Source organism: Strix uralensis, chromosome 4 (assembly GCF_047716275.1).
Source record: "Strix uralensis isolate ZFMK-TIS-50842 chromosome 4, bStrUra1, whole genome shotgun sequence".
Taxonomy (NCBI): domain Eukaryota; kingdom Metazoa; phylum Chordata; class Aves; order Strigiformes; family Strigidae; genus Strix; species Strix uralensis.
The window spans coordinates 15189773-15215402 of NC_133975.1; the positions used below are offsets into that span (position 1 = coordinate 15189773).

The 25630-nt window shown below is 38.8% G+C and overlaps 1 protein-coding gene across 3 annotated transcripts in view; it reads right to left on the bottom strand.

Annotated features, from left to right (window-relative positions):
• The window catches only part of SLC2A9 (solute carrier family 2 member 9), a 108595-nt gene that overhangs the window by 56528 nt on the left and 26437 nt on the right, over positions 1 to 25630 (bottom strand). For all 3 annotated transcript variants that reach the window (XM_074865772.1, XM_074865775.1, XM_074865773.1), the window contains exons 6-7: positions 13757 to 13889; positions 4673 to 4860 (exon numbers count right to left, since the gene is read on the bottom strand). In XM_074865772.1, the coding sequence (XP_074721873.1) occupies positions 4673 to 4860; positions 13757 to 13889 (321 nt within the window). The remainder of the gene's footprint in view (positions 1 to 4672; positions 4861 to 13756; positions 13890 to 25630) is intronic.

Below are 25630 nucleotides of genomic sequence, written 5' to 3' on the forward strand. Positions count from 1 at the left end.
ATAATATTTATGTTGGGCTCAAGGTGACAGCAAAGAACTAGCCAAAGCTTTTGGCTGCCAAAAGCACGCAACAAAGAGAGACTGCCTTGGAGAGACAAAAGATAATTGATTTACTAGAGAAGATGAAAAACAATTGAAACAACTGATTATCAGAAGAAAATAAAAGTTCTAAACCACAGCTGATTACCTGTGACAAAACTGAAAGCCAGAGATAATGATGTCACTAAACCTAGAAGTAGCAGTGATATTTTTCCCCATTTGCTGTTCATGTGACAAGCCCTAACAGGGCAAGCACTGCTAAAGAAAAGGCTTGAATGGAAATGTTCTGATCACATGAGGAAAACCCTGCTGCCGGCCAGCACATTATGCGCATGCTACATCTGTTCATCAAGCCACTAACTCAGGAGCTTTGTAAAAAAAGTATTTCTAAATTCCCAACTAGCCCTTTAGCAAAGCTGCTTGCCCCAGACCAAAGAAGAAAATCCAACTCATCTTACATAAAACAAAAATAAAATAAAATACCATGGACTAAAAAGTCACCTACATCACCTTACAGATAAAGAGAAGCTGACTGAAGACTTTTATGTCTACTGCTGGCACATCAGCTCTCACCAGAATAGACACAGTGACAGTAAGTGATAGTAGCAAACTTCTCTATATGAAGTATCTATATATATATATTCATGTAGCATGCACTGGTGTTAATTATGCATTTCACTGGCCTGTTGATACAGAGCAGAGACTGAAGCAAAACCAAGGATCAGCTCCCAGTTCCCTCCAAAATGTTTATGCCCATTGACAAATTTTTTGTGACCCAAAACTCTGACAACCTATTCACCTCCCATACACCTACACAGTATATAAGGAAAATAAGGTAGCACAAAACCATGATAAAAGTAGTTTTTTCTCCATACTACCTCCATAAAATTGAACATTTCATGCAAGGAAAGTTAGAAACCATGTAATTTAGGCATTTCATTCTTGATATCAGTTTTACATAGCAGGTACAGCTTCTAAAAATGATGGTGATATTGCAGGTATGCAGACCTTGAAAGAGAAGAAAGAGGTCAAAGAGTCACTTAAGCAGACAACTCCTGAATGTAATCTGCCACGATATAACGACTAGAACATAAGACGTTTCCCAAGCAGTTTTACAGAAGAGCATGACTGACCATTGATGGTAAGAGTGGTAGTAACACAGCTAGATGAAAAAAATGGCAGAGCAAAGACAGGATGAGGTTCACTGACTTATCAGTCTCTGCAGCAGCACAAATATAAATCAGGGTAAAAATTAACAAGATGTACACATTTCAAAACAATAAAAGTGAATGTTTTTCGGCCTGTGTATCATTAAACAGGGAAACACATTGCTCTAGGATATTACCGAGACAAACTTACTAGGTTAAAATGATGACTAAGTTAAGTTATTTTTCCAACATAGTTTTTGCTAGCTAATGATTTCATTAGCTAACAAAATTAGCTAATGATTTGGCTAAAAGTTTTGGAATGAAAGAGTTGTGGAAAATGGGGCAGAAGGTCCCAAAAATCAGAAACAACTGCTGCTAAGCCCAGATCAACACAGGTACATCTGACTTCCTAAACCCATGGCGGGTCACTGTTGCTTCACAGGCTGAAGTAAAATTTCGCCACTTACATACATTTCTTTCTAAGAAATTCAACTCTTCAACAGGAAAAGTAAGCAACAAAAAAAATATGGGTGACAACACAGACGTATACTGTGATGCACGCTGCATACTCACCCCTTCCTACACTACCTGATGCCAGGTCTTCTCCATGCCAAGTGTGAAAAGCGCACCATAATAGATCTTTTGCATACCAAAAACATGCATTGCTGCACAGACTCCCATCCCCGGCACGATTTTTTGCCATTTGTAATACAACCCTCTGCCTTAAGGACAGATCCCACAGAAGCCTAGTGATCCCACTTTGGGAATGACTCTCTTAAAGCAATATGCAGTACAGTATATTTCTTGATATGAAAAAGGATAAAGTTCACCAGTGGGAACTTCACTGTAGTTTTGTGTCTTCTTTAGGACTGAAATACAATGGTAGAAGACAAATATTACGGATGATAGGCATCATGGATAAATTTTATCAGATAAAAAGAGACTAATATAGATTAATTTATTTATGTGAATTTAGGTCAGACTGTCTGGTATTTCGTTATAACTGAACACATTAATATGATCAGGGTTTCACCATGATTTCTGTTCCATGTGGAAACCAACGAATGTACTGTTTTTAAGCAAAAAAAAAATTTATCGTAAAGTAGAAGCGAGTGTTCTCAGATACCAGCAGGATGATTATAGAAGTCTGCCAGTTGGTAATTTCCTTGGAGAGTGACCTGAGACTCTCACCTGAAAGAAGTCCAACTTTCCCATATGTCCTGCCCAGATGGCAACTGTGGAAAAGACCAGACTGACTAACAGGGCACTACAGACAAAGCAAATGATGGGTGCTGTGAGTTAGAAGGAAGCATTCTCAGCCAGTTAAACCTTGCTGATGCTGGCTCACACCCAGCAGGTTAGTTCAGATGCAGTCATGCAAACCAAGCCCCGGGTTCAGCAGTATCTGTCACACCTGTATCTATCCTCTAATCTCTGAGCTTCATGTGACTTGAGCAAGATCAGTCAGGAAAACCATGCAAAAGACACAAGGAATTGAAACCTGGTCTCTTAATCAAGTGGTCCAGCTATTTCTCTTGACTTTTCTTATAATTTGTTTGGTTTTACTATTAAATATTACTATAAACTATTTAAATAATCAACTTCAGAATGCCAATTTTGTGTGAATACTTTTTTTTCATGTTTAGTAGCATTGCATGGGAGGAGAAACAATAATAATAAAAAGATAAGGCTTGAGACAGCCAACTTGACACACAGGTTTCCTGACAAAGTTTTTCTGAGGCATTTTTTCAGAAAGTGGCCACTCAACAGCACTGTAAAACAACTCTGGCATCCATTTTGAACTGGACATGTCTTACTATCCCCCTGCACCCCCACTCAAGCTATGAAAGTGTGGCTTTGTTCTGCCACGGAATACTGGACAATTTCTGTCATCTATTAAATATCTTCAAAGCCACAAAACTTTTCTATTTCCCCTGAAAATTTAGCTGTGGCATTCTTTTTTTTTAGGCAATGTGCTTCATTATTTGCACAGTCTGTTTCTTACTATAAGTGTCACTTTATTTCACTTATGCGCTGATAAATCTTAGAAAGACTGGATGACAAGATAATTCCATTTCTCTTCTTAAAAAAGTATCCACAATGAGGAACAAAATAGCCTGTCATTAGCACTGAAATCCTACAATTAGAAAACACCACCTATACAAACGTTTTTATAGTTCACCCCACAGTATGAAAATATCTTATAGTTCCCTCCTAGTATTTTGTTAAAAACTTTTAGATACCAGAGTTCTAATTGCATTAATCTTTCAAACGGTCTTGGACAAATTACTCTGTGTTAGGAGTTTTAAAGCTATAGAGATACCTTTAGATAAGCCTGAACTGGTTGTCTGACATATCAGAAGCATTTACACTTATCACTGATTAGCCCTGGGAGAAGAAACTAGCTGGAGTATGCTGTAATGCACAAAGCCACAGTGAGAGCTCCTTTCTGCAGTGGTAATACCGCCTTCCATATATTTAAGCAATTAACACCTTTTAACTATGACGAAAACCCCTTTTGCTTTGAGGTGCTTCATGAGAACATTCATGTTGTGCAACATAAAGCATCTAAGCCAGATGTCACAAGCTGCAGCAAGGAAAGTTCTGGCTGGATATAAAGAAAATGCTTTTCACAGTGTAAATGGTGAAAACACCTGGCACAGTTGCCCAGGGAGGTTGTGGACTCTTCACCCTTGGACATATTTAAAACTCAATTGCACAAAGCCCTTGGTAGCCTAAGCCAACCCTGAAGTCAGTCCTACTCTGGGCAGGGGCTTGGACCAGATGACCTCCAATGATCCCTTCCAACCTAAATTGTCCTGTGATCCTCTCCTAGCTGATGCAATAGGCTCAGACAGATGGAAAAGGAGACTTTGATATCCATTAGCCTCAGACACATTAATGGTCGCTACTGACTGTTCTGTGTCTTTTTTCCTCTTTTGCTCCACTTTCCAAGAAGGGCATATTGAAGCACAGCTTACTCTTCAAATTGTATGAAACAACAACAAAAAATCAAACATCCAGTGCAACTTCTTAAAATCACAGGAAGCTTTGCTGACTTCTATAAGCACAGAACTGAACTAATCCAAGCAGAAATGTCTACTGAAGAGACCAAGTTTACCCAACGTGAACAAACACGGGACATACCAGACCAGATCTTAACTGACCAGAAACAGAGAATCTGAGTATCAGAAGCAGAATCTGCACACTTTCTTTGTTGATCTGTGTTACCTTTTCATGTATTCCTTCAAAGTTAACACAACGTGGTTTTCTTCCTTTTTTTTTTTTTTTTGGTTTAAAAAACCCCCAAACAATACAGCTCTCCATGTACCTTCCCACATACTGGTGTAACAAAATCATTACTAATAAGAAACAGCCAAAACTGAAGGTCATAGATGTTGCTGAATGGTATAGCATAAACCTTGTATTTAAAAGAAAGAAAGGAGCATCCCAGGAGAAGCCATGGCCTGAAGAAGGACACTTACAGCATTTAGCCCACAGAGCTGGTAGCAGCCCATGGTGACGACCACAGTAATAACCTGCCATCTCACAGCGCGGGTTCTCAGGAGCTGAAGTATTGACACTAACTTGGTGTTTCTTTGGACTCGAGACTCTGCCAAAACTTCTTCTACTTCATGAGACACATCGTCTTTCCCAAGGAAGGTCTGAAATGCTACAAAGAGAGGACATGTACTTTAGGCCAGGCACTTGGCAATATGTGCATTTATAACAGACTTGTTTCACAGAAATGGAAATGTGTGACAGAAACAGGAGACATACATGGGCTACAACTTAATTATTCTTCTGCCAACAATATCATTCTGCTCTGGGTATGATCTGGCTCATCCCTGCAATTGGTCTCAGAAACTGCAACAAGAATATAAATTATCTGGCACCCTACCAGACCTCTCCTTATATTATTTCATATGTAATATAGCCTAAGGTCCAGTGTGGAGTCAAAACCCTGCGTAATCTGAAAAAAGAGTTTAATAGCAAAGCAGTTCTGAACATTACTTGACTTGGCCACTTTTGCAGCCTAACAGTGTATCAGACTTTGTTGCTAAAGATAAGATTGGATAGAGAAGTAATAAGATGTAAAAACATGTAAGTCTGGTAGACCAAGAAAAGGCAGACATTTGAAAGGAATAGCTATGACTCTTCATTTTACCTTTTTTTACTAGCATATAGGCAAGAATTCCCTTTGTCAAGATGATTAATATCAGAAAAAATTACCCAGAACAGTTCAAAACTTTCTGTTTGTCAATGCTGGAGACACAGGAGTGAATTTGCCTGGCAAATGTAAGCGAACAACCAACCTTGTCTCCCCAGAAAAACACACCATTTAGAATTATATTATTGCACATCGATGACTTACTGAGATACCCTTCCACTGTGAATAATATAAGCTTTCCAACTCATACCTCCTCCTGGAGGGGTACTACAGATACCTCCTAATGGAGGTGGTGTATCGCCACCAACCTTGTTTTACAGGTACTGTATATGCTGATTATACTTTTGTCACAATCTTATGAACATACCCCAGGGGTTGGTTTTATAAGAGATGTTTAAAATGCTCATCATCTTGGAGTGACTGCAGAGAAACAATTACATTACACATACCCCCTCCACAAGGCTTTGCAACCCAGTAGGATGCTAACTCTAAAAACAATCCTTTACACAGCAGGTCACTGTTACTTTTATTAAGTGAATAGGCTGGTTTAGTCCTCCTAAGAGCCAAGTCAATCTTCCTCTTATCCACAGCTTTGCACAGTACTACCTATAAATAAATGACCTCCACATTTTTCAGTAAGTATGCATCACAGAGAGGACCTAGATGGTCAAGAACACTGACTAGCCATGGTCAAAATGCCTGGACTCCATTTGGGTTTTGAGTTTACAAAACTTTGACTTTACCCAGTAGGTGAAAAGGCCAAGTAGTGGCATTTCAACTCTGTGAGGGATAGGTCACACAAATGAACCAGTGGTCTCCTCAGAGCAGCCCTCTCCATCCCTTTGGTGAAAGTGCAATGCTGCACACTCTGCCTGGCTCCCAGTTTGGCAGTGCGGGGAACTAACTCAAGCTCTGGGGCAAGATTTTCAGAGACAGTTAGCACTTTTATTGCATTTTAAAGGGCCCTACGTGACTCTGATTAACAAGAAGGATGGGGTTTTTTTTTAAGGGATGTACACTGACCACCTCTGGGAGTCAATCATAACATTCATTTATTCTGATATCCAGTTTCTCTCTCAGGATAGGAGAGGTCAGAATTTTTAAATCCCTCAGAAACAGCATGAAATTCATCTTTTCACACAGGCCCTACAATCAGGAATGAGTTAACAAATTTGGACCTCAGAACCCAGAATTCAAGCTGCTGAGTTTTGTCCTTGTGCCACCGCTCGTTTATTATTAAATGACATACTAAACACTCCTTAAAATGAGTGTGATGTATTCAAAGACACTGGTAAGAAATGTAAAATTAGAATGTGTGCCTATGGTATGTCAAAGTCAATGTCTTAAGCTCAAATTACACTTTTCTCAGTATTATCAAAGCACTGATAAAGAAAAATTCAGATAAAGATGAGAACCAGACATATATCACCATACTCATCTTTGAAAAGATTCTCTCAGATTTTTAAGCATCTGGTTTATCAGTGTAAATTAGGTCAGTGCACAATTTTCTTTATTTTTCCTGTCCTTAGAATCCTTGGCATTACTGTAGGGCACACAAGCCAAAAATATAGGTGCAGTCAAGTAAAAAGAAAGCAATCTGTCTTTTCTGCACAAGGGAGCTTGCTATATTTCTAGAGGGACCAGGAAGTAAAAAAATGCAATTATCAAAATTACCAAGTACAAGGCAAGAAAAATATAGACACCTGCTTTCTTTTTCTTCCCTCCCTGGTATTAGGACCAGAGATGTAAATGCCACTAGGAAACTTTGACAGATACTTAAAATTACAAACAAGTCAAGAAATGCTAAGAAAATGCTATGCTATACATGCATAGTTTTGAGTAGACAACACTGTCTTCTTGGAAAAACACATTTTCCTTCTACTCAACACATCTTCAATTTTTTTCCATTAACGGTTTTTCAGTACAGTAAGAATCACAATTTGATACATAATTAATGTGGAAATAAATTCTGCATTAGCAGGGAGATGGGAAAACTCCAAGGTCTTTCAATGTGTGATGTTCAATTCTATTCATTTTACATTTTAAACCCCTGCATTATTGGCACTGAGAAGCACAGCAGTTGTTCCTCTCCCCACTGCAATGACTCATTTCCCTCTGTGACTGGCTGCTTCTCTCTATAGGGAAGTCTTATTTTCATGTCACGCTTAAAACCATCTAAGGAGTCACAGTTCTAGAAACTTTTAGACCTTTCCCAGATTTCTTTTTAATTCCCTCGGATCAGAAGTTCCCAGATGCTCAGCTTTCAAGTGTCAGGACACTGCCTTTATAAATAGCAAAAGAAGCGGATGGTTCCAGTCAAGCGGAAAGGAGCTAAGAAACCCTTCCATTTACACCACCAGTTTTTATTCATTTCAGGTAAGTGAAGGTGAAACATTTGTAAGTGATTCAAAGGTCTGAATGAAATCAGTTGGTACTGTCTTTAAAACCAATCACGCCTTTAAATTAACTGAAGATAGACACTCAAGAGCTCAACTACATGAGGAATTACTAATTCTTTCTCCACCATAGTACTTCCAGGACTGTGCAAAGAAAGCAGTTGTTATTGTAAAGACTGAAGAAGCACATAAACTTTGAGAAGGCATTTTAAAGGATCAAAACGCTATTGTGTGGTTTACAGGACAGAGCCAGCCCCAAGCAAGAGTAGGCAGAAAAAGAAAGAAGTGGTCACAGGTAGTAGTTCGGTCTTATGCCTTTAAAAATCAGGAAAAAAAAAAAAAAAAAGCTGCATGAGTATTATTGGCACCTGTTTCCCATGGACATGTTCACTTTCACTTCACTGATGATTAAGTACATTAAACCCAGTGTCTTTAACACAAAGCTTTGTCTAAGCTCTGCTTAAACAGCATCTTCTTTGGCCGCTGTGGCAGACAATACTGGCTGGATGGACCCATTCAGGCATCTCCTGATCACTGTTCTGAGTGGTGCTAGACACATGGGGTGCCTTGCTGTTTGCCTCAACACTTGCACAAAGTTCACCCAACTTCAATGCTTTTGGATATGTATTCATTTCCCTATAGTAACTTCATGTCAACAAAAATATTTGGCAAAATGAAAAAACATTTTCATATACCACTAATTTTATTAGAGTACTGAATAGCCAGAATAATAATTTAGATGTACCTTGCTAGAAAAGACTTAAATGGCTATTTAAATCTAGCAAAATATTAATTAACCACTAGCATGTAGCATAGCAAAGTTTAAGAATAAATCTCAAATTTGCTATTCCAATTCATTAAATATAACTGCAAGCAAAAGGCTTTAGGCTTTTCCCATGTGTCACCTCCTTCTACTTCTAAGTAAAGGAACACACAGATCTTCTGTGGGTTATCATCCAGTTTAGGAATACATCTTTACCTGTTCTTATGTCTGGTTTCACAGACCATCAATACAGAATAGGCCTGTTCAGGTTCACTTGAAACCAGCCAAGATGTACAGGTAAAACAAAATATCTACATGCCACCCTAAAATAACACAAGAATTGGTAAATCGAGTTTATCAAAGGTCCAGTGAGCCAAATATCCTTTGTAAAAGACAGAAGGTTTAAGAAAAGTTGAAAACAAAACAGACACATCACTCCAGCTTTTGTCAGTAAGAAACCATCTGAGATGGAGCCTCTACCATAAGCCAGCAAGTGCCATAGTCATGGATGTCTCTTCCTTTCCAATAAGCATTGCTTATAATGCTTAGAGACATACAAAAACCACAGATAAGCAAAAATAAATCATACATGTCCTTGTTGTCAGTCATAACAACTTTATTTAAATCACTGAATTTGAAGCAATTTGTTCTTGTTGTAACTTTGGTTTTAATCGCTCTCCCATTCACATGAACCCCATGAGGGGCTTTGTAAAAAATTAGCTACCTGTTTACTTAAATCAGGAATGGCCTCACTCTTTTATCACATCAAAAGATATCAACTCTAATCCATCCTTCTAAGAATTTAAATCTACACTTCTTGTTATACCTATTGTAATGCTTCTTTCATAACCATGGGAGTTTTAATGTATGACTGAACATACTAAATGAACAGATTTTGTACATCACCAACAGATGTTACTGTGACATCTTATCTAAGTTATTTGACCCTTAAGACATAACAATATTCTTGTTCTCTGGCAAGCTTGGATGCCTGCTGAATTCCATTACTGATTTACATGACCTGCTACTGTAGGAGCAACGAAAATGCAGGTTTCCTCCTTGTAACAGTATTCTTCAAAAGACACATGTCAACTCTCCAACTGAAAGTATTTATAACCGATGTTGTTAGTCATACAAATGTTCCATTTTATCACACTACTACTACTGGTTTTATTTACATTGCATCACTGCCACAGTCACAGATCAGTGGTCCACTTGGCATGCAACTAATAGACAATTAATAGCTTGTCCTACAGCTTGGATGGTAAACTGCCTGATGTAATTATAGCAGTGGGTTTTTCTTTTTCTTCCTGTTTCTATCCCTGTTACTCTTCATTCCCACTGTTCTCTAGCAACTAAAAAATGATCTTCCAAAGTCCTTCTCCTCAACAATTTAAATACCCATTTCTCCTCTGCTGTCTGGTGAGTATTATGAAGAAGGATCACACTGGGTAAATGCTAGTCATTTTTCTCCTCTTGCCAAGAGAGAAGAATGTTCGTTATGGGATCTAGGAGGGGAACTGGGATGGTTTTACCCTCTCCCCGTTACCAGAATTTTAGCTTCTTGAGCAAAGCAGGTTTACAGATTGTGCTGTTGGTCCAGTCGACCATTCTCCTCCCACAACACATAAATCAGTTCTCCCACATTCAGCAGCGATACAGGAATATGGGAGATAGTTCAGCTCCTGTTGGTCTCAGGGAGTCGGATACAGGATGGTGACCTCCAGGAAGACAAGCAGAGCTCGGCTGTGAACTTTGCTTTTGGCAGCAGACAACTGCAAGTCAGCCACGGTGTCTGTACGGCTGATTAACCAGACATGCCACCCACAGCATGCACTGTTTGCACTGCTAGAAAGGCAAAAGCAGGGAACTGGGCAGATCCCCATTTAAGGAGCTCAGGAGACATCACTCATCTGAGTCCTCACTACTCCTGTGGTCACGGACTAGCTTCTCTCATGGTGGTGTAGTTTACGTTCGCACACGATGCCTGCCTGCTCTAACCTCATCACTTACACAACACACTTTGGTCCTTCTCTCTCTTTCAGTCTCTTATTTGCCACTTAAAGGTATCATGTTCTTTCACACCTCTGCCAAAAAAGAGAATGAGGCCACCTGTATTTTAGTGCTTCTAGTCTGGTTATCTCCTGAGGACAGAAGAGAAGAAGGGGATGAAAGCAGGAGCAGAACTTTGTGGAAACTCAATGACCTACATTATTCCACTGGATTTTTATTGCTCTAAAAGAGTTAGGAAGATTAATGTGTCATCTCCATTTTAGAAGCTTTGACATACATGTGCATTTTAGAGTATTTTATACAGACTAATATAGTCATCTGCCTTAAATATAGCAGACCTTTCACAAATAACAGTTTTATATTTCCCCAACAAGATATAATCCACAGTGAAATATGTATTTGCATGAATAGCCTTGATCCGTTAGGGGAAAGAAAAAGGATTTAGTCAGAAGAAAGACTTGCACATTTCTGATATTAATATGCAGATTCAACCTAAGAGGCAAGTAATTCAAAAGCATATACTCAATACTGCATTGTCATTATATGGCTTACAAGCAGTAGGGTTTTTAATAACCTCAAAACTCTTCTGTCTCCCTAACACTCAGGCTTTTCCTCCCCCATTTCTGCAGATAATGCTAACATCCAGATGATTTTTCTTGATTGTTGATTCACAGTTATTCATCCTCCTATTTTGTGAATTCCCCTCTGCACCTGCTTTCGTTATTCCACTGCATTACTCCAGATACCTAAAACTTGGTGCATGCCTAATCTGGATTTCTTCAAATGCCCTGGGGTGGGTAAGAGGCCTCCAAACCTCCCCCCCTCCACTAGTCTAACATCACAAGTGTCCTCTGCCTGGTCATTCCATGAATCAACCAAACTCCTTCCACACCTACTCACATACTGAACAGAGATCTGAAGATACTCTCACTTGCAAATGTAAATTAGGAGAGGAGCAATTACAAAGAATGTGCTATGGTAATAAAATTGCTTGTGTTCCTAACATGCTTCATAATAAGGCATACTTTATAACACAGAAGTATAAGATGATATGATCTATGCTGCCTTACAGGTGGATTTTATGAACTCAAAAATGATGTCTAAGAATCATCCTTACCTATTTTGCATGTGATATCTATCCTACAGGCTACCTTGCGTGTGCAACAAGGTGGCCAGTTCTGGAAGCATGGCTGCTTGATAGGCAAGGGACGGGAAGGAAATTCAGGGGTATGTATACACTTCACTGTCCTATGGTCCTTTGCAAAACTCTGTCTAGAATCATCAGTCCCTAGCTGTTTCAAAAGCTCCGTAGACTCCACTCAAAATAACTTTCACTCTGAACTACCACGTATCTCAGTATTAATTTTTCCTTTAGAATTAATCAGGTGCAAAAGCTTCTATTGATAAGTAGTTACTTTGAAAAGTTTATGTCAGCCTCCTCTTTTTTAATCATAGTATCTATATTTATAGTCTTTAAGGTGGCTCATGAAAGCCACCCTCTCGTAATCAGCAAGCCAATTGCTAAAGCTCATTTCCCTTCAACTACCAAATAAGGTGTTGGTAACTTTGCTCTCCAAAATCCACCTCTAATGTTTCTAGATTAGCTTTCAAATCCTTTTCAGAACACGTCTGCTGAAAACATCCCAGACTGCAGTTGGCCCACTACCAGCAACAGTAAACGGTGTGAATTTCAAGGCGAGTGGTGTTATTTTACTACCAATTTTTTACAATTTTTACACTCTACCTATGAGAGGCCCAGCTTCACTGTCAGTGCTGAGGTTTCCAGGTACTATGGCAGGATTTCCAACAGATCCCTGTAACAAGTGTGACATTATGTAACAGCATTGCAGATGTGGACTCTTTGCCAGCCATAGCTCTGGAAATACATCTACCGTTTTATCAGGTAGAAATCAGCCAGTTTAAACTTGGCACCCAAAGGCATTTCTTCCCAGCCCAGTCGTGTTGCTGCAGAAGTTACTACCCAACAGCCAGGCCCAAGCTGCTTACCACTACATCCCTGCTGGGTGCTCTGACCATGGCTGGCAGGCAAGCCCTTTCCTTTGCCATCCCTGGAAAAGCTCTTCTCTGCCTCACCAAATCTCTGTTGACTCTGTAAAGCTACAGAACTCTCCCCAAAGCCTTGTTGCTTTTGTGCTTTTTTAAAAAAAAAAAAAAAAAACCACTGAACTGCATCTCTAAATGTCTGAGGCTCCAACATTTACAGAATTCTTAATTCAAGATCAAACTGAGACAACATGAGAGTCTCTTCATTAGTGTGCCATTTCTATTTCAGAGCAATCATCTGAACAAAAAAGGCCAGTTTTTCATTTCATAGTAGAAGAAACAGGATAGAATGCTAAAAGATTATTAAATTTAAGTTTCAGGTGCTGATTCACACTTTGCAAGTAATTTTGCAAGCAACTAGTTAGTGACTGAAAATGTTAAGGCTTATATTCAAATGAAGTTTTTAGGAATAATTTTTAAAGCACAGTTACGTTTTGCAAATATTTTGGTATTATAATCAGACTCCTTTCTTCTTTGTACACTCCTATTTTTAATATGCCCCTATAAAAAGTAAAAACATTTCAAAATTTTCAACATTCTTTCAGCTGTAACACGATGATATATTGGAACTTACAACTGACTGCAGTAATTTTACTGGGGCAGAGTATACAGCAGCTGTGATCACACAAGCAAATTCTTTTATATATAGAACCTAAAGTAAGAACAAAATATTCTGGTCTGTGTCTCTGAAACTGAAGCACTGGAAATTTTCAGTTAAATAGGTGTATGAGGTTTTTATTAGATCTGCAAAGGTTAGTGAGTTACAGAAGCACAGGGTCAAACACAGTGACAGAATCAGTGTTTGTGTTAGCCAAACTGCAAAGACTGTAGATACAGGTGAGTCATGAAGACTGAAACAATCTTTCAGTCCCAAATGAACCCTGCATATAGTGGCTGACACACAACAGCTGGATGATCTGTATAGGTTTGTAATCACCATGAATAATGCTATAATAGGTTAGTTTGTTAGAGAATTTAATTTATAAAAAATTCAATGCAACAGTTATATTTACACACACACAAACAAAACAGGTGAGGGAAAAATAATTGCCAAGAGAATCTCTCCTACTGGAATATTCTGCTTTCAGTGTGATAGCAGAATTACTTACCAGCCTGCATCCCTAATAAATACTCTTTGTTGCAAGAAAGTAACACATCATACCTTTTTCTGCCTTGCTCGTGTTATGTTTTTCAAGGAGGAGGTAACGAGGACTTTCAGGAAGAAAAGGCAGAATCACAACTTGTATCAATGAAGGAACAATGATTGCTCCAAATAAGTATGGCCACCGAGATTCCTGCAAATGGATGCAAACATAAGTCAGTAATACTCTCCCATAGTGATACTAAGAAAAAAAATAGCTTTGATGGGAAATGCTGTAACTTTTCATCATTCGACATATTGTGCCAGTGAGCAGAGTGGTGTCTTCTGCCTGAGCTTAGTAAGCAGTCTGAACACTTCCCGCTCAGACCACCTTATTTAAGGGCCAAGGAAGACAGAATTCAAGCCATCAGTTGACTGAGAATGACAGGGAAGCTGCAGCAATACACAACATGTTTTTCCTTTCCTTCAGCACCAACAAGTATACATGCAAAAATATGATATATACTGACTTCTACAAGTCATCCCCACTCACAGTAGGATCACTCATTAGCTTTAAGAAACAGTACAACACTATTTTCATATAGTTACATATACCTGCATGTTGTCTCTTGGTCTAATCTAATTGATCTAAAATTATATATACATGTGTGTATATATATATTTATTTGGCTCAGTCATCTATTTGTCACAGTATGGGTAAAATCCTGATAACACTTCAGATAAGCTGCAGGTTAGCACCGTTTTGTGGTTCTTGGTGTAATGCAGGCAGTGATCATTCAGCATTTCACAGCTGCTGGGAATGAACCAAGCTGGGCTGAGGTCTCACCATAAGCCTCTTCTACTTGGCAAAACACATTTGCCTTACAGGTACAACTAACACATAGTTGGGCAGTTTTCATTTCCATTCAGAAAAGAAGACATACACAGTTCAACACAATTAGAGTGAAAGACAGCCATATAATTTAACAAGAAAAAAGGTATCTGGATAACTGATGTGAGGTTGTCTTTATGAATGTTTTCTCTTGCAGCCACTGATTCCACCTCTTAAGCTGGCTTCCATGCTAATTTAAGTATAAGAAATGGATTTCACCTATCCTCCTGCCCAAAGTCCATGGGACCTTAAAGAACTCCTTTGGTTTTATGGTAGTGTAACTAAGAATAACACATTATACTGTTTCCCACTCTGAATTAGCTAACCTAGCTCAGGTATTCAAATGAAACGCTTGACAGCCCTGTTCCCAAGTCAATGAAATAGAAAGTACTTTTTCTACTGCCTTGCAAGTGATCTGCTGGAAGTCTCCAGCAAGGACCTGAAACACGAGAACCATCTGCAGCACCCCCACCAACGCAAGGCACTGATGACACCTCTCTGGCAAGTCCCCCATACAGAAGCTGGCAGTTTTAACCTGCCATAGTCCCACCGTGGTGTAGGTGAAGAGCACAAGATGCTGCACTATCCAGCACTACTTATGTTAATCTACTCAACTGCTAGCTAGATAGTTCATCTAACTCTCTGGGCTTACGGTCAAGAGAGGATACTTTCAAGTAGCTGAAGGAGAAAGGTGCCAGCAGTATTATTTTCTCCCGCAAAATGGCCCTTGATCTGTCCATGTTCTTAAGATACCTTCTGTTCCAACTGAATGCCAAGATGAAATTTTTTAGTCATTTTCTCCAAGTTCAGTATTCATCTATTTAATTCAGTGCTTTCTAATCTGAGACTTGGTTCTTAATTGAAAAGCCTGCTGAGACTTCAGTGGGCCTACTGTTCAGGCATCATGTCTAGCACATTTTCAAAAGCTTGGCTAGATCAAAGGCAGATTGCACTGCATCCTGGCTGATGGAGCTCTGAGAGGCACCGGGGCTTTGGATCCCGTCCTTCCATCAGAATGAATCTATCCATTCAGAGCCTGTATTTCCCTAAACAGAGCTGGATAAATTTTATTTCAATATAATTTTTCACAGTGAAATTGGAGCTCAAAAGCCCCCAAACTGTTTTCTGTTGATAGTTTTTATTTTACATTCACCTATTTCAGCAATGCCTAAAACACCATGTACTGCATGGTACGTGATGCAATCCAAGCCCCAAACCTGAACTAAGCCCTGAGATAACCGAGTAACTCTCAGGCAGAATATGTGGGGTACCTCCTAAACAAACTTTTCACTTGCCCTTTAAGTGATAAAGGTTTGGGTTTTTTTTAATCTCCTGGGATGGAAAAACAACTTGAGAAAGGGATTTTTTCATACAATTTAAAGCTCCTAAGAGCCTCTATTATTGTGAAGACTTCAAGATACTATTTCTTCATTCCTTATTTTTTTTTTTAATGCAGTTGATTGGAGAACTTTACCTAATATAGGAGAGTCAAGAGTGGTTAATAATCTGTTTATAAACAAATGAGCCTGAATCTCATTTTAAAAACTAGAAAATTAAACTAAGGTTAAGACTTTAAGAACAGTTAATAATCACATAAACAAAGTAGGTACCTGTTTATAAAGAACAACTTAAGAAAACAGACAGTATAACTCATCAGTTTCATTCTATGTCTGCCTGGAATAATTTCCTAGAATATAAACACACTTGCTATGTACAACAAAAAAGTTTATAGGGTGTTAGAAGTTTTTACAATACTTCTAGATAAAAATCTTACTCTTGATCAGCACATCATATTTTCTGTTCGTTTTTCCAGTATCAAGGACACTTCCTAAAGAAAGTATTCTCATTATACTGTTATTATTAACATTCTGCCAACCTATGAAGACTTACCTGGAATATGCTTACACCCCTTTTAAAGTCTCCCATAGTGTATGGCTTTTCAGTTGGTCACATTCCTCTCAAATAACTCTTCTGAAAGTGTTATTTTGAAAAAAGCTATGAACGAGACTGAACCTTTGAACTTACCCTTTACAATAAATAACAGATCCTGACAGTATAATAAAAAGCCCTCTATTTTCACACCACGAGACACGAGCTTCCTTTACTTCCTCTATGAAAGATTTCTGTTTTACTTTTTATTATGCTAACTTTTAAAACCTTAAGGTAAACAGTCACAAAGATGCTCCCACTTGCCATTGCTGGCCTGAGTTGATCAGTAAGTCACTGAAGTGGATGGAAACTTCTCCATACATTTCAAAATTTTTCAGGTGATGCCTATTCAATGCTATAGAACATGTGTTCCACTTGCTTTTCTCTTAATTTACATTATCCACATACAAATTATTCATCCCAGTAAAGAAATAGGAGGACTAAAATGAGTTTAGAAGATCCATAAAAAATTGCTGAAAATCAAGCTGAACAAGACCCTATAAAAAGAATTGAAAGAAGCAGGGAAAAGGAGTGTTCCCTAACCTCCTTAAGAAGGAATAGGACAGGATACAAACTGGGACAATACTCAGAAGCAATAATAAGGTAAAGGCAAAAGACTGCGTAGGTGTGACTTAGAAGACATATTAACACTTTGCCCCAGCTGTCATCAGTAAGGAGAAGCACACAGGCACTGCTGAGAGAAATGAAAACAACACATCCCATTTTATCTCAGGAAAAACTTAAAAGAGCATTAAATATTTTAATTACAGGGGACCTGACTCATCACCTGCTCAGAATCAGTACAAATAACATGTCAAGATGGTAAAATTTTAATTTTAAACTGTCACATTATGGATATTTGATTAGGCTGGAGCATGAAAAACCTGGCTTTGGTCTATTTACAAAAGACAGTTAAATAGTAGAGCAAGTTTGACAACCACAGACTCATTCAAAGGCTGAGATAATAAAGTGCAAAGCTGCAGAAATACAAGGTGGGGGAGGAAATGGATAAAGCACGACATGGATTTATCAACTGCAAATGAGACAGGATTAAACTATACCAGAATACAGTAAATCAAATGTTACCATGTCAGAGAATCATCAGCTAAAATGCAGAACATGGAACTTACTGTAACAATTAGAAGGTGGGAAAGAAACAGGCATGTGGAAGTGTCAACAGGCACTGCTGACAGCTGAACTATTGGTCCATATGAAGTTCAATGACTACTTAAGCACTGGTTACATTGAATATTTTCACTAATTAGGAAGATTTTGATAAAATTTGAAGACACTTTCAACACAGAAAGGTTAGGAATATACATACAGATATAAAAATTTTAAAAGGGAGAACTGAATTGTTGACAGGGTCATACAACAGAGGTGGGAAGAAGTGCTGCACTGCCCTGTACGTGAGGCATTCATTTTTTGAAAGATTTAGTGAGGCCAATTAAGTATCCCAGTACAAGATGATCATACAGGATCAAAAAGACTGAGTAAGGAAACACACAACTGCCACGAGCTCTACTTTCTCTCTCCCTCTAAATAGTATTATTTATTTCTTTGAAAAGCATAATCTGGACATGCATCCCACTCCCCATTCCCAACTGAGTAGCAACTCCTACAGCACAGTCAGGGTCCTTGTTTGCTCTCTGTCCTGCGTTTGGTTTTCTGTGCTGTGGAGACACCTGTGTCCAGCTGAGCATCCCTGACCCCAGCTGCCCCAGGGCTTCCCACATCCCTGTCTCCTGTCCATTCTAGAGCCACAGGGAAATTACTGCACCCCAAACACAATCCCCAAACATGTCCTCCTAGGCAGCAACCTGCACACGGTGTAGCACAGGGCACTGTCCAGAGGACTCCAGCCCTGCTTTGCATCCCAGTATGAACAGCAATGCAACCTCACTGAGCTACTGAGGGCCCGTTTAGCTTTAATGCTTGAAATGTGCAGGGGATCGTATCAAATCCCTTTGTCTCATTCAGTGCAGGATGAACTATGATCTCTCAGTGAGCAGGTCTATTTACTAGTCACTATCAAATAGGCACTATTTAAATATTAATTCTGGAATTAATTCCTTGGGGGGGGTGGGGTTATGATGGGTTTACTACAGCACTGAACACTTTACAAAGAGAGTGATGTTTTTGTATAATATCTTTCTCATGTAAAATGACATATTTTACCCATTTTATACATGGGGAGCAGAGAGAAAAGCCTCCTGCATCCAATGCAAGATACTCAAAATATCCTGGAACTAGTGATTTTGCAGTATCTTCTTTTTCATGTACCTATAAGAAGCAGAAACACATTTAAAACTTTGTTTTGGCAAAATATAATCACACACATGCAGACAAAAGGAATTATATCTAGTATAATTTCTAGGTGGCTTGAAGCATCTTGCCTCACCTCTGGCTGCAGTCCCAGAAGGATGCAGGTCTCTGCGGTTTTCTGTGTCACATCTGCCAATCCCACAGGGACACCTAAGGTACCCTAGGGCATCAAAATGATGCTATACGCTCATGTTCAAGCAATTGAATCCTATTCTCTTCAGTAGAGACTTGGCACAAAAAGTTCATATCAGAAATATTCTGTTAGCCACACAAAAAAATCACATCCCTGCTCAGAACAGACTGAGTAGACTTAGCTGGGTGTGCAAAGCTGAGAAGACTGCAAGAGTCCAGTGTTCCTCTGTTAATGTTACTGTGCCACATAAAACACCTCCTAAAGGACAGCCTCACTGGCCTGGGACCAAAGACTGAAAAAGCACTGAGATGGAACTGATTTCTTAGCATCAGGACTGCCTTTTCTTCCTTGAGTCAAGGGTATGGCACAGCAGAGATGATCATGAGGCAGCTGAGAAATGAGTATTTCTGTATCTCAAGACTTCAGACCGGCTACTCACATAGGGTGCAGGACAACTAACTCCAAACACTGCTCTACAACCTCCTCTGGCTGCAGAGGACACTCATCTCCCCGTCTAACAGTTGCATCCCTGCTGGAGACAATTTTCTGTTTGCATGACCACTCCTGTAACCCACTTCTGTCAAAACATGTTTTACTAACAGAGTTACCAGTTGCTTACCTTCTGGTTTAAAACAAAGGCAACCCAGGTAGAATTTCACCTCTGTTCTGCACCCACACAGATATTTATTTTACATGTCACTACTACAGATACAGCTCTGACAACAAGATTACTCAAGTCTCAGTGTCTTCCCAGGTACTGAACCATACAGAAGGTTACCAGACTGAAGGCTGTACAATCCTAATCTAAAATTCACAGAAGTCAGCAGGACTGAGTAAATCACTTTTGGATCAGTACTTAAAACAGCCTTGAAAGTGGTTGGTGCCCAAATCCCATGACCGTTAAATTGCATGTTAGATCATGTTCATTACATTGAATGTTAGATCATGTTGTACATATTGAGAGGGAGAATTAAAGTGTCTGTTACAAGTTCCCAAGATGCTTTTTGGTCCAACTTTTTATTGGAGTAACAACTAGCTTTTTACTGAACACTTAAATGGCATAATTTGTCTTCATTGCTTATTCATTTCTGAGAAAGGTAAAAATTTCTGAGAAAAGCAATGGGAAATGGCGAGCTTTCAAATGGGATTGTTAGCAGCAGCCAGCATATATACTTGAGCTTCTTTAGAAAGAAATATTAGAGGTGTGTTGGAGCTATGCAAAATTTCTGACAAAACTTCCTTTCAGCTATGCATGTAGACTCAGGTTAAATTCCATAAACAATAAAATATAAAATAGTAAATTAAAATATTTGAAGAGGATAAGATTCAGTTCCTCAAATATGAGCATGCAGTATCATTTTGATGCCCTAGGGTACCTCAGATGTCCCTGTGGGACTGGCAGATGCAACATACACAACTCCAGAGACCTGCATCCTGGGACTGCAGCAGGAGGTGAAGCAAAATGTTTCATGGCATCTATAAATTACATTAGATACAATTCTTTTTTTGTGTGATTATATTTTGCCAAACTGAAGTTATAAAGGTTAGACTAAGGTATATCAACAAGGTTCATATACCTTAAAAAAAACCACAACATCCCCAAAGCACATTTGTTGTTTTAAAAACAACTGAATCAGCTGAATATTTAATCTTCACACTTTTTTAATGGTGACAGATGTGTTAGATTTTTTTAAAAATCTCATTTTATTTGACATTTACATTAAATTTAAAAAATCCCTCAAAATTCTAATCAAGAATATACATCCTGATTTTTCTTTCTGCCAGTGGTTTCAAAAGCAGACTAATAAACACAAGCCTAGAAAATACACCTTGCTACTCAATACAATAGCTGCATGCTACCCTATGAGGCTTGACCAATTTACGACAGCATTGATATTCAATTTGTAAAGGACAAATTTACATTTTAAGACATGAATTTGCAATAATGGATGATTTTACAAAACTGAAATGTTAATCATCCGGAAGCTTCAGAAAGGTTTAAACGGTGCATATCTCCCCAGCATGTGAAGCACACTGGGAAGGAAGTCACAGGTCAAATAATTGTAGATTTATTGCTTAATAACAGATTTGTAAATATTACCAGATACTCAAGCACTAAGGAGACAGGCAAATCTAAAATGTTTACTTGCTCATAAACTTCTGAAGCAGAGTCCAACTAACACAAGATAGGATGAGGTTAATAGACAGATACTGCCTGTTATGAGGTCAACTGCAAGTAAAAAAGTCCACCTTTTGAAGTGTGACAAAGAAGCAAAAAGTCAAACCTTAAATATATAGACAATATAAACAAATGCTCTAAGTTTAGTTATATGTGTTAACTATGTTTCAGCGGATCAGGAGAAAGCAGTCTGACAAATTATAAACAACTGTTCTCAACTTTCATGGTATTTTGAAGTCTTTATTTACTTCAGACCTGTTGAAAGACATCTTTCCATGAAAGCTTTTCCAACTGACCAAATAAAATGTGAAGTACTCATGAAAATCCTATCTTCTCAAGAGTTAGGTGGACACTGTTTCAACTGTCTATGTGAAAGTAGTCCTCACTGATGATAAACTTTCATCCGAACGTTACATGGTCTGACAGTCTGTTGTTCAGCAATAAGTCTAAAAATAAATAAATAAAAAACTCTCCATAGTCCTCTTTCTTCTATAACCATACTTCCACATTCAGACAAATCCTCTCCTGCGGGATGTTCTCCTTCCCAACTACAAAACTGCAACATTTGAATATTACATATGGCAGATCAGCCATGTGTTGTTCCGAAAACTTCAGGAATTGAAGTCTGACAGACAACTCTAATGGACTGAAACTCATTTGCAAATATGAAGACTCACAGCTGTTTTCCCATGCATTACTTAATGAGTTCTGTACAGAAAAGGGATGAATAAATACCTTTGTATCTGTCTGGGGGAACCAATAAAATTTGATTTATAATCTTCAGTAAATACATAATCTCAGCTGGTTCACAATAGATATAAACAAAATACCTCATTTAATGTCTCCATTACAAATATATCAACACTCACCACATCCCACCAAGAGGGCTGGTATTAACAGAGCAGACCTTCTCCTCCCATGGGTACTGTTGAACTACGAATATGCAACAGCCCAGAAGGTCCTTCTCAGCACCACCAAGGCGGTGTATCTCTAGCCTGGTGGCTGCACAGCAGCTTCCCTTGGCTGCATCAACCATTCGGTGAGATGACCTCCAAGCTCCTGATCAGCAACTCACAGCTTGTAATTAAGTGCAAGTGCCTTGATAAATGACATGGAAATGGCTTCAGCAGTAAGAAACTCTGTGTCTTACCTGTTACTGTGAAAAGATGAAGGAAATTTCCCATTGCTAGATAAAAAAGGAACCCAGAGAATATTTTAAAAAGAATTGTCATCTTCAAAATACTACCTGAAGCAATTCTCAACTGGCATGTCTGGTACCAGACTGCAGGAAGTGCAGGCAGACTTCCATCCAGATACACATAATCAATCCAGGCTCAGAAAGGCATACAAACACCTGCTGAAATCAGTGATTATCTGAATAAGCACTGAAACATGTTCTTGTTCTGTTTTTGTTTCTTTCTCTTTTTTCTTTTTTTTTTTTTTTTTAAGATTGTATTTAGGAGAAGTTCCTTTCTTTGTAAGGTAGTTTTTCTGAGCTATTAGCAGATATGATCCCCTGGGTTTGAGTAGCTATTTAGAAGCACCAATGTGTATTCTGTATCCTCAGCAGAAGTTTTAAAACACTCTTCTGGGAAGACTCTAGCCTTTAATTCAGAGGTTTGCATTTTACTAAAAGAATATAAAGAAGCTTTGCTTCTGTGCTTTTAAGAAACACTGTACAAGTTCAGCAGTCCAGAGGAATGGCAGGGACCAGGGTAACCTGGAGTCAACTTTTGCAAGTCTGGGTCAATGGCAGAGTGTTTACAGGAGTACTTGAAACCACCTTCTCAAACTCTTGCTCCAAACGTACGTGACTCCTGATCAAAAAAAATAATTAGGGACCAGAACTGATGAGCCAAATTCCTAGTTTATTTTTCCCATGTCCTACACTAATTTTTTTTCTTAAGATCTTACTAAGAACTAGCAATTTAGATACAATAGGCTCCACAAAGCAGCATGTTTTTAAGGATATAAACTGTCCCACTGAAATGAAGAGGACTACTCACATATTTGGGCATATGGTTTAGTGAGTCTTTGAGCTCAGGTTTAAGAGCCTTAGGAAATCACTCTTCAGAAGTTCAACACGAATACACCGAGATCTTTGCATTGTAAATTATTATATACAATCTGCATACACTTAGTATTTCACAGAATCACAGAATGGCTGAGGTGGGAAAGGATCTCTGGAGGTTATCTGGTCCACCCCCTCTGCTGAAGCAGGGTCACCTACAGCAAACTGCCCAGGACCATGTCCAGAGAGCTTTTGAATCTCTCCATAACCTCTCTGGGCAACCTGTGCCAGTGCTTGGTCACCCTCACAGTAAAAAAAAAAAGTGTTTCCTAATGTTCAGAAGGAACCTCCTATGTTTCAGTTTGTGCTCATTGCCTCTGTTACTGTCACTGGGCACCACTGAAAAGAGCCTAGATCTGCCTTCTTTACACCCTCCCTTCAAGTATTTAGATACATTCATAAGATTCCCTTGAGCTGAGCATTCTCCAGGCTAAACAGTCCCAGCTCTTTCAGCCTTTCCTCAGTGCTCCACTCCATCATCTTAGTGGTCCCTCCCTGGACTCTCTCTAGTCTGTCCATGTCTCTCTGGTACTGGGGAAACCAGAACTGGACACAGCAATCCAGGCGTGGCCTTACCAGTGCTGAGTAGAGGGGAAGGATTATGTCCCTGCTGGCAGTACTCCTTCTAATGCAGCCCAGGAACTCATTTGCTTTCTTTGCCACAGGGGCACATTGCTGGCTCACATTCAACCTGGTGCCCACCAAGACACCAGGTGCTTTTCAGTTGGGTGGCACCAGCATAAACTGATGCCTGGGGTTGTTCCTCCTCAGATGCAGGACTTGGCACTTCTCCTTGTTGAACTTCATGAAGTTCCTGTCAGCTCATTTCTCCAGGCTGTTGAGGTTCTTCTGGATGGCAGCATGGCCCTATGGCATATCAGCTACATCTCCTAGTTTGGCATCCTCTGAAAACTTGCTGAGGGTGCACTGTGTACCATCATCCAGGTCATTAATGAAGATACGGAACAGGATTGGACCCACTATTGATCCCTGTGGTACACCACTAGTTACTGGCCTCCAACTAGACTTTGCTTCGCTTTCTTGTATTTCTAGAATAGGCAGAATTTTCTATTCCATGCAGCCAGATGTTTGAAATCATCATGAACAGGACACTTTGGGAATTTGAGAGATTCTGGAAAATGCTAAACTAGTGGATAATTTTGTCCTACTCTAATGGAAGCTACAAACACCTTTTTATATTCTGTAGACAGCATACATCCGTGAGGCATAAGCTGCTTTCATTTCCAAAATACTTCACGCAATTGCAAGAGTTTACCTGTCTCTTACTGCCACAAGAACTCTCGGTTCTACATCCTGAAATAAATTCTCGCTCATATCTTGGAAAATAAATATCTTGTAACTATAGCCACTATCATGGCTCAAGGGGAAGATAAACGTATAGAACAAAAGAGCTCACAGAAAAATATGAGGAAACTGGTTGATTTATACTTTGTGTTATCATGCTAATGTGTAAGATTCATTTCAAGAGCATCTCCAACAGACCATTTTGTCATTGGAATCCACCTGCAGGCTGCAGGTCCCCAGAGCAATTCTGAATTACTTTATTTTCTCATCTATAATTTACTGACAGTTTTTAAGGAATCCTTGAATCTGAGTCAAGAGTCTTAGGAAGAAGGATCAGTTTAAAAAAAAAGAAAAACAAGGGGAAAAACACACTAAAAATGAAGCTTTGACAAGTAAAATCAAAGCTTAGTTTTCAGAACAGCCTTCAGCTGCACAGGCTGTACAACCACCTAATCCATCACTGTCTATTTTAGTGCAAGTGAAGGAGTACTTTTAAAAGAACTCGGTAAAGCAAAATGAAAAATTCCTATATAAACTTTCCTAAATACACAACTATGTATCACTTCAAATATGTCATTTTTAAGAGGTCTTGTAAAGAAAATTAGAGTTTGACATGGCACCTACAGAAGTTCTTAGTTTGATTTTTAAAAAAGAAAAAAAAAAGCACAACTACTCCTTAGCAAGGTCCACTTGCGTAAAGAACTAACTTGAAAGGGACTCATTACAGAGATCTTTCCTTACTAGACATACAGTACAGTGTCTATGAAGTTCATTAGTCCTTTCCCAAATTTAGCTCATTTTGTTGCAGAAGTTGATATTTGTATCAACAACAGAATTTCTTTGCTAAAATTATCAGCTGGGGGAGAGGGCAGTTTGACCAGTACTACCATGTGTCACAGACATATTTCCACCTAACTCCTTTTTTAAAAACACATAATCTCTAGCCAAATATGCATTCAAGCTGCTCAAATTCCTCAAAAAAGTGGAATGTAAAACTGTAATTCATGTTGTTTCAATGACGAAAACAACATCCAATTAATAGTTTGTAACTGTAACCACTTACACAACAGTTTTGCAATGTGACAAATTTCAAATGTATTTAAAGAAAGATCGAGGAAAAT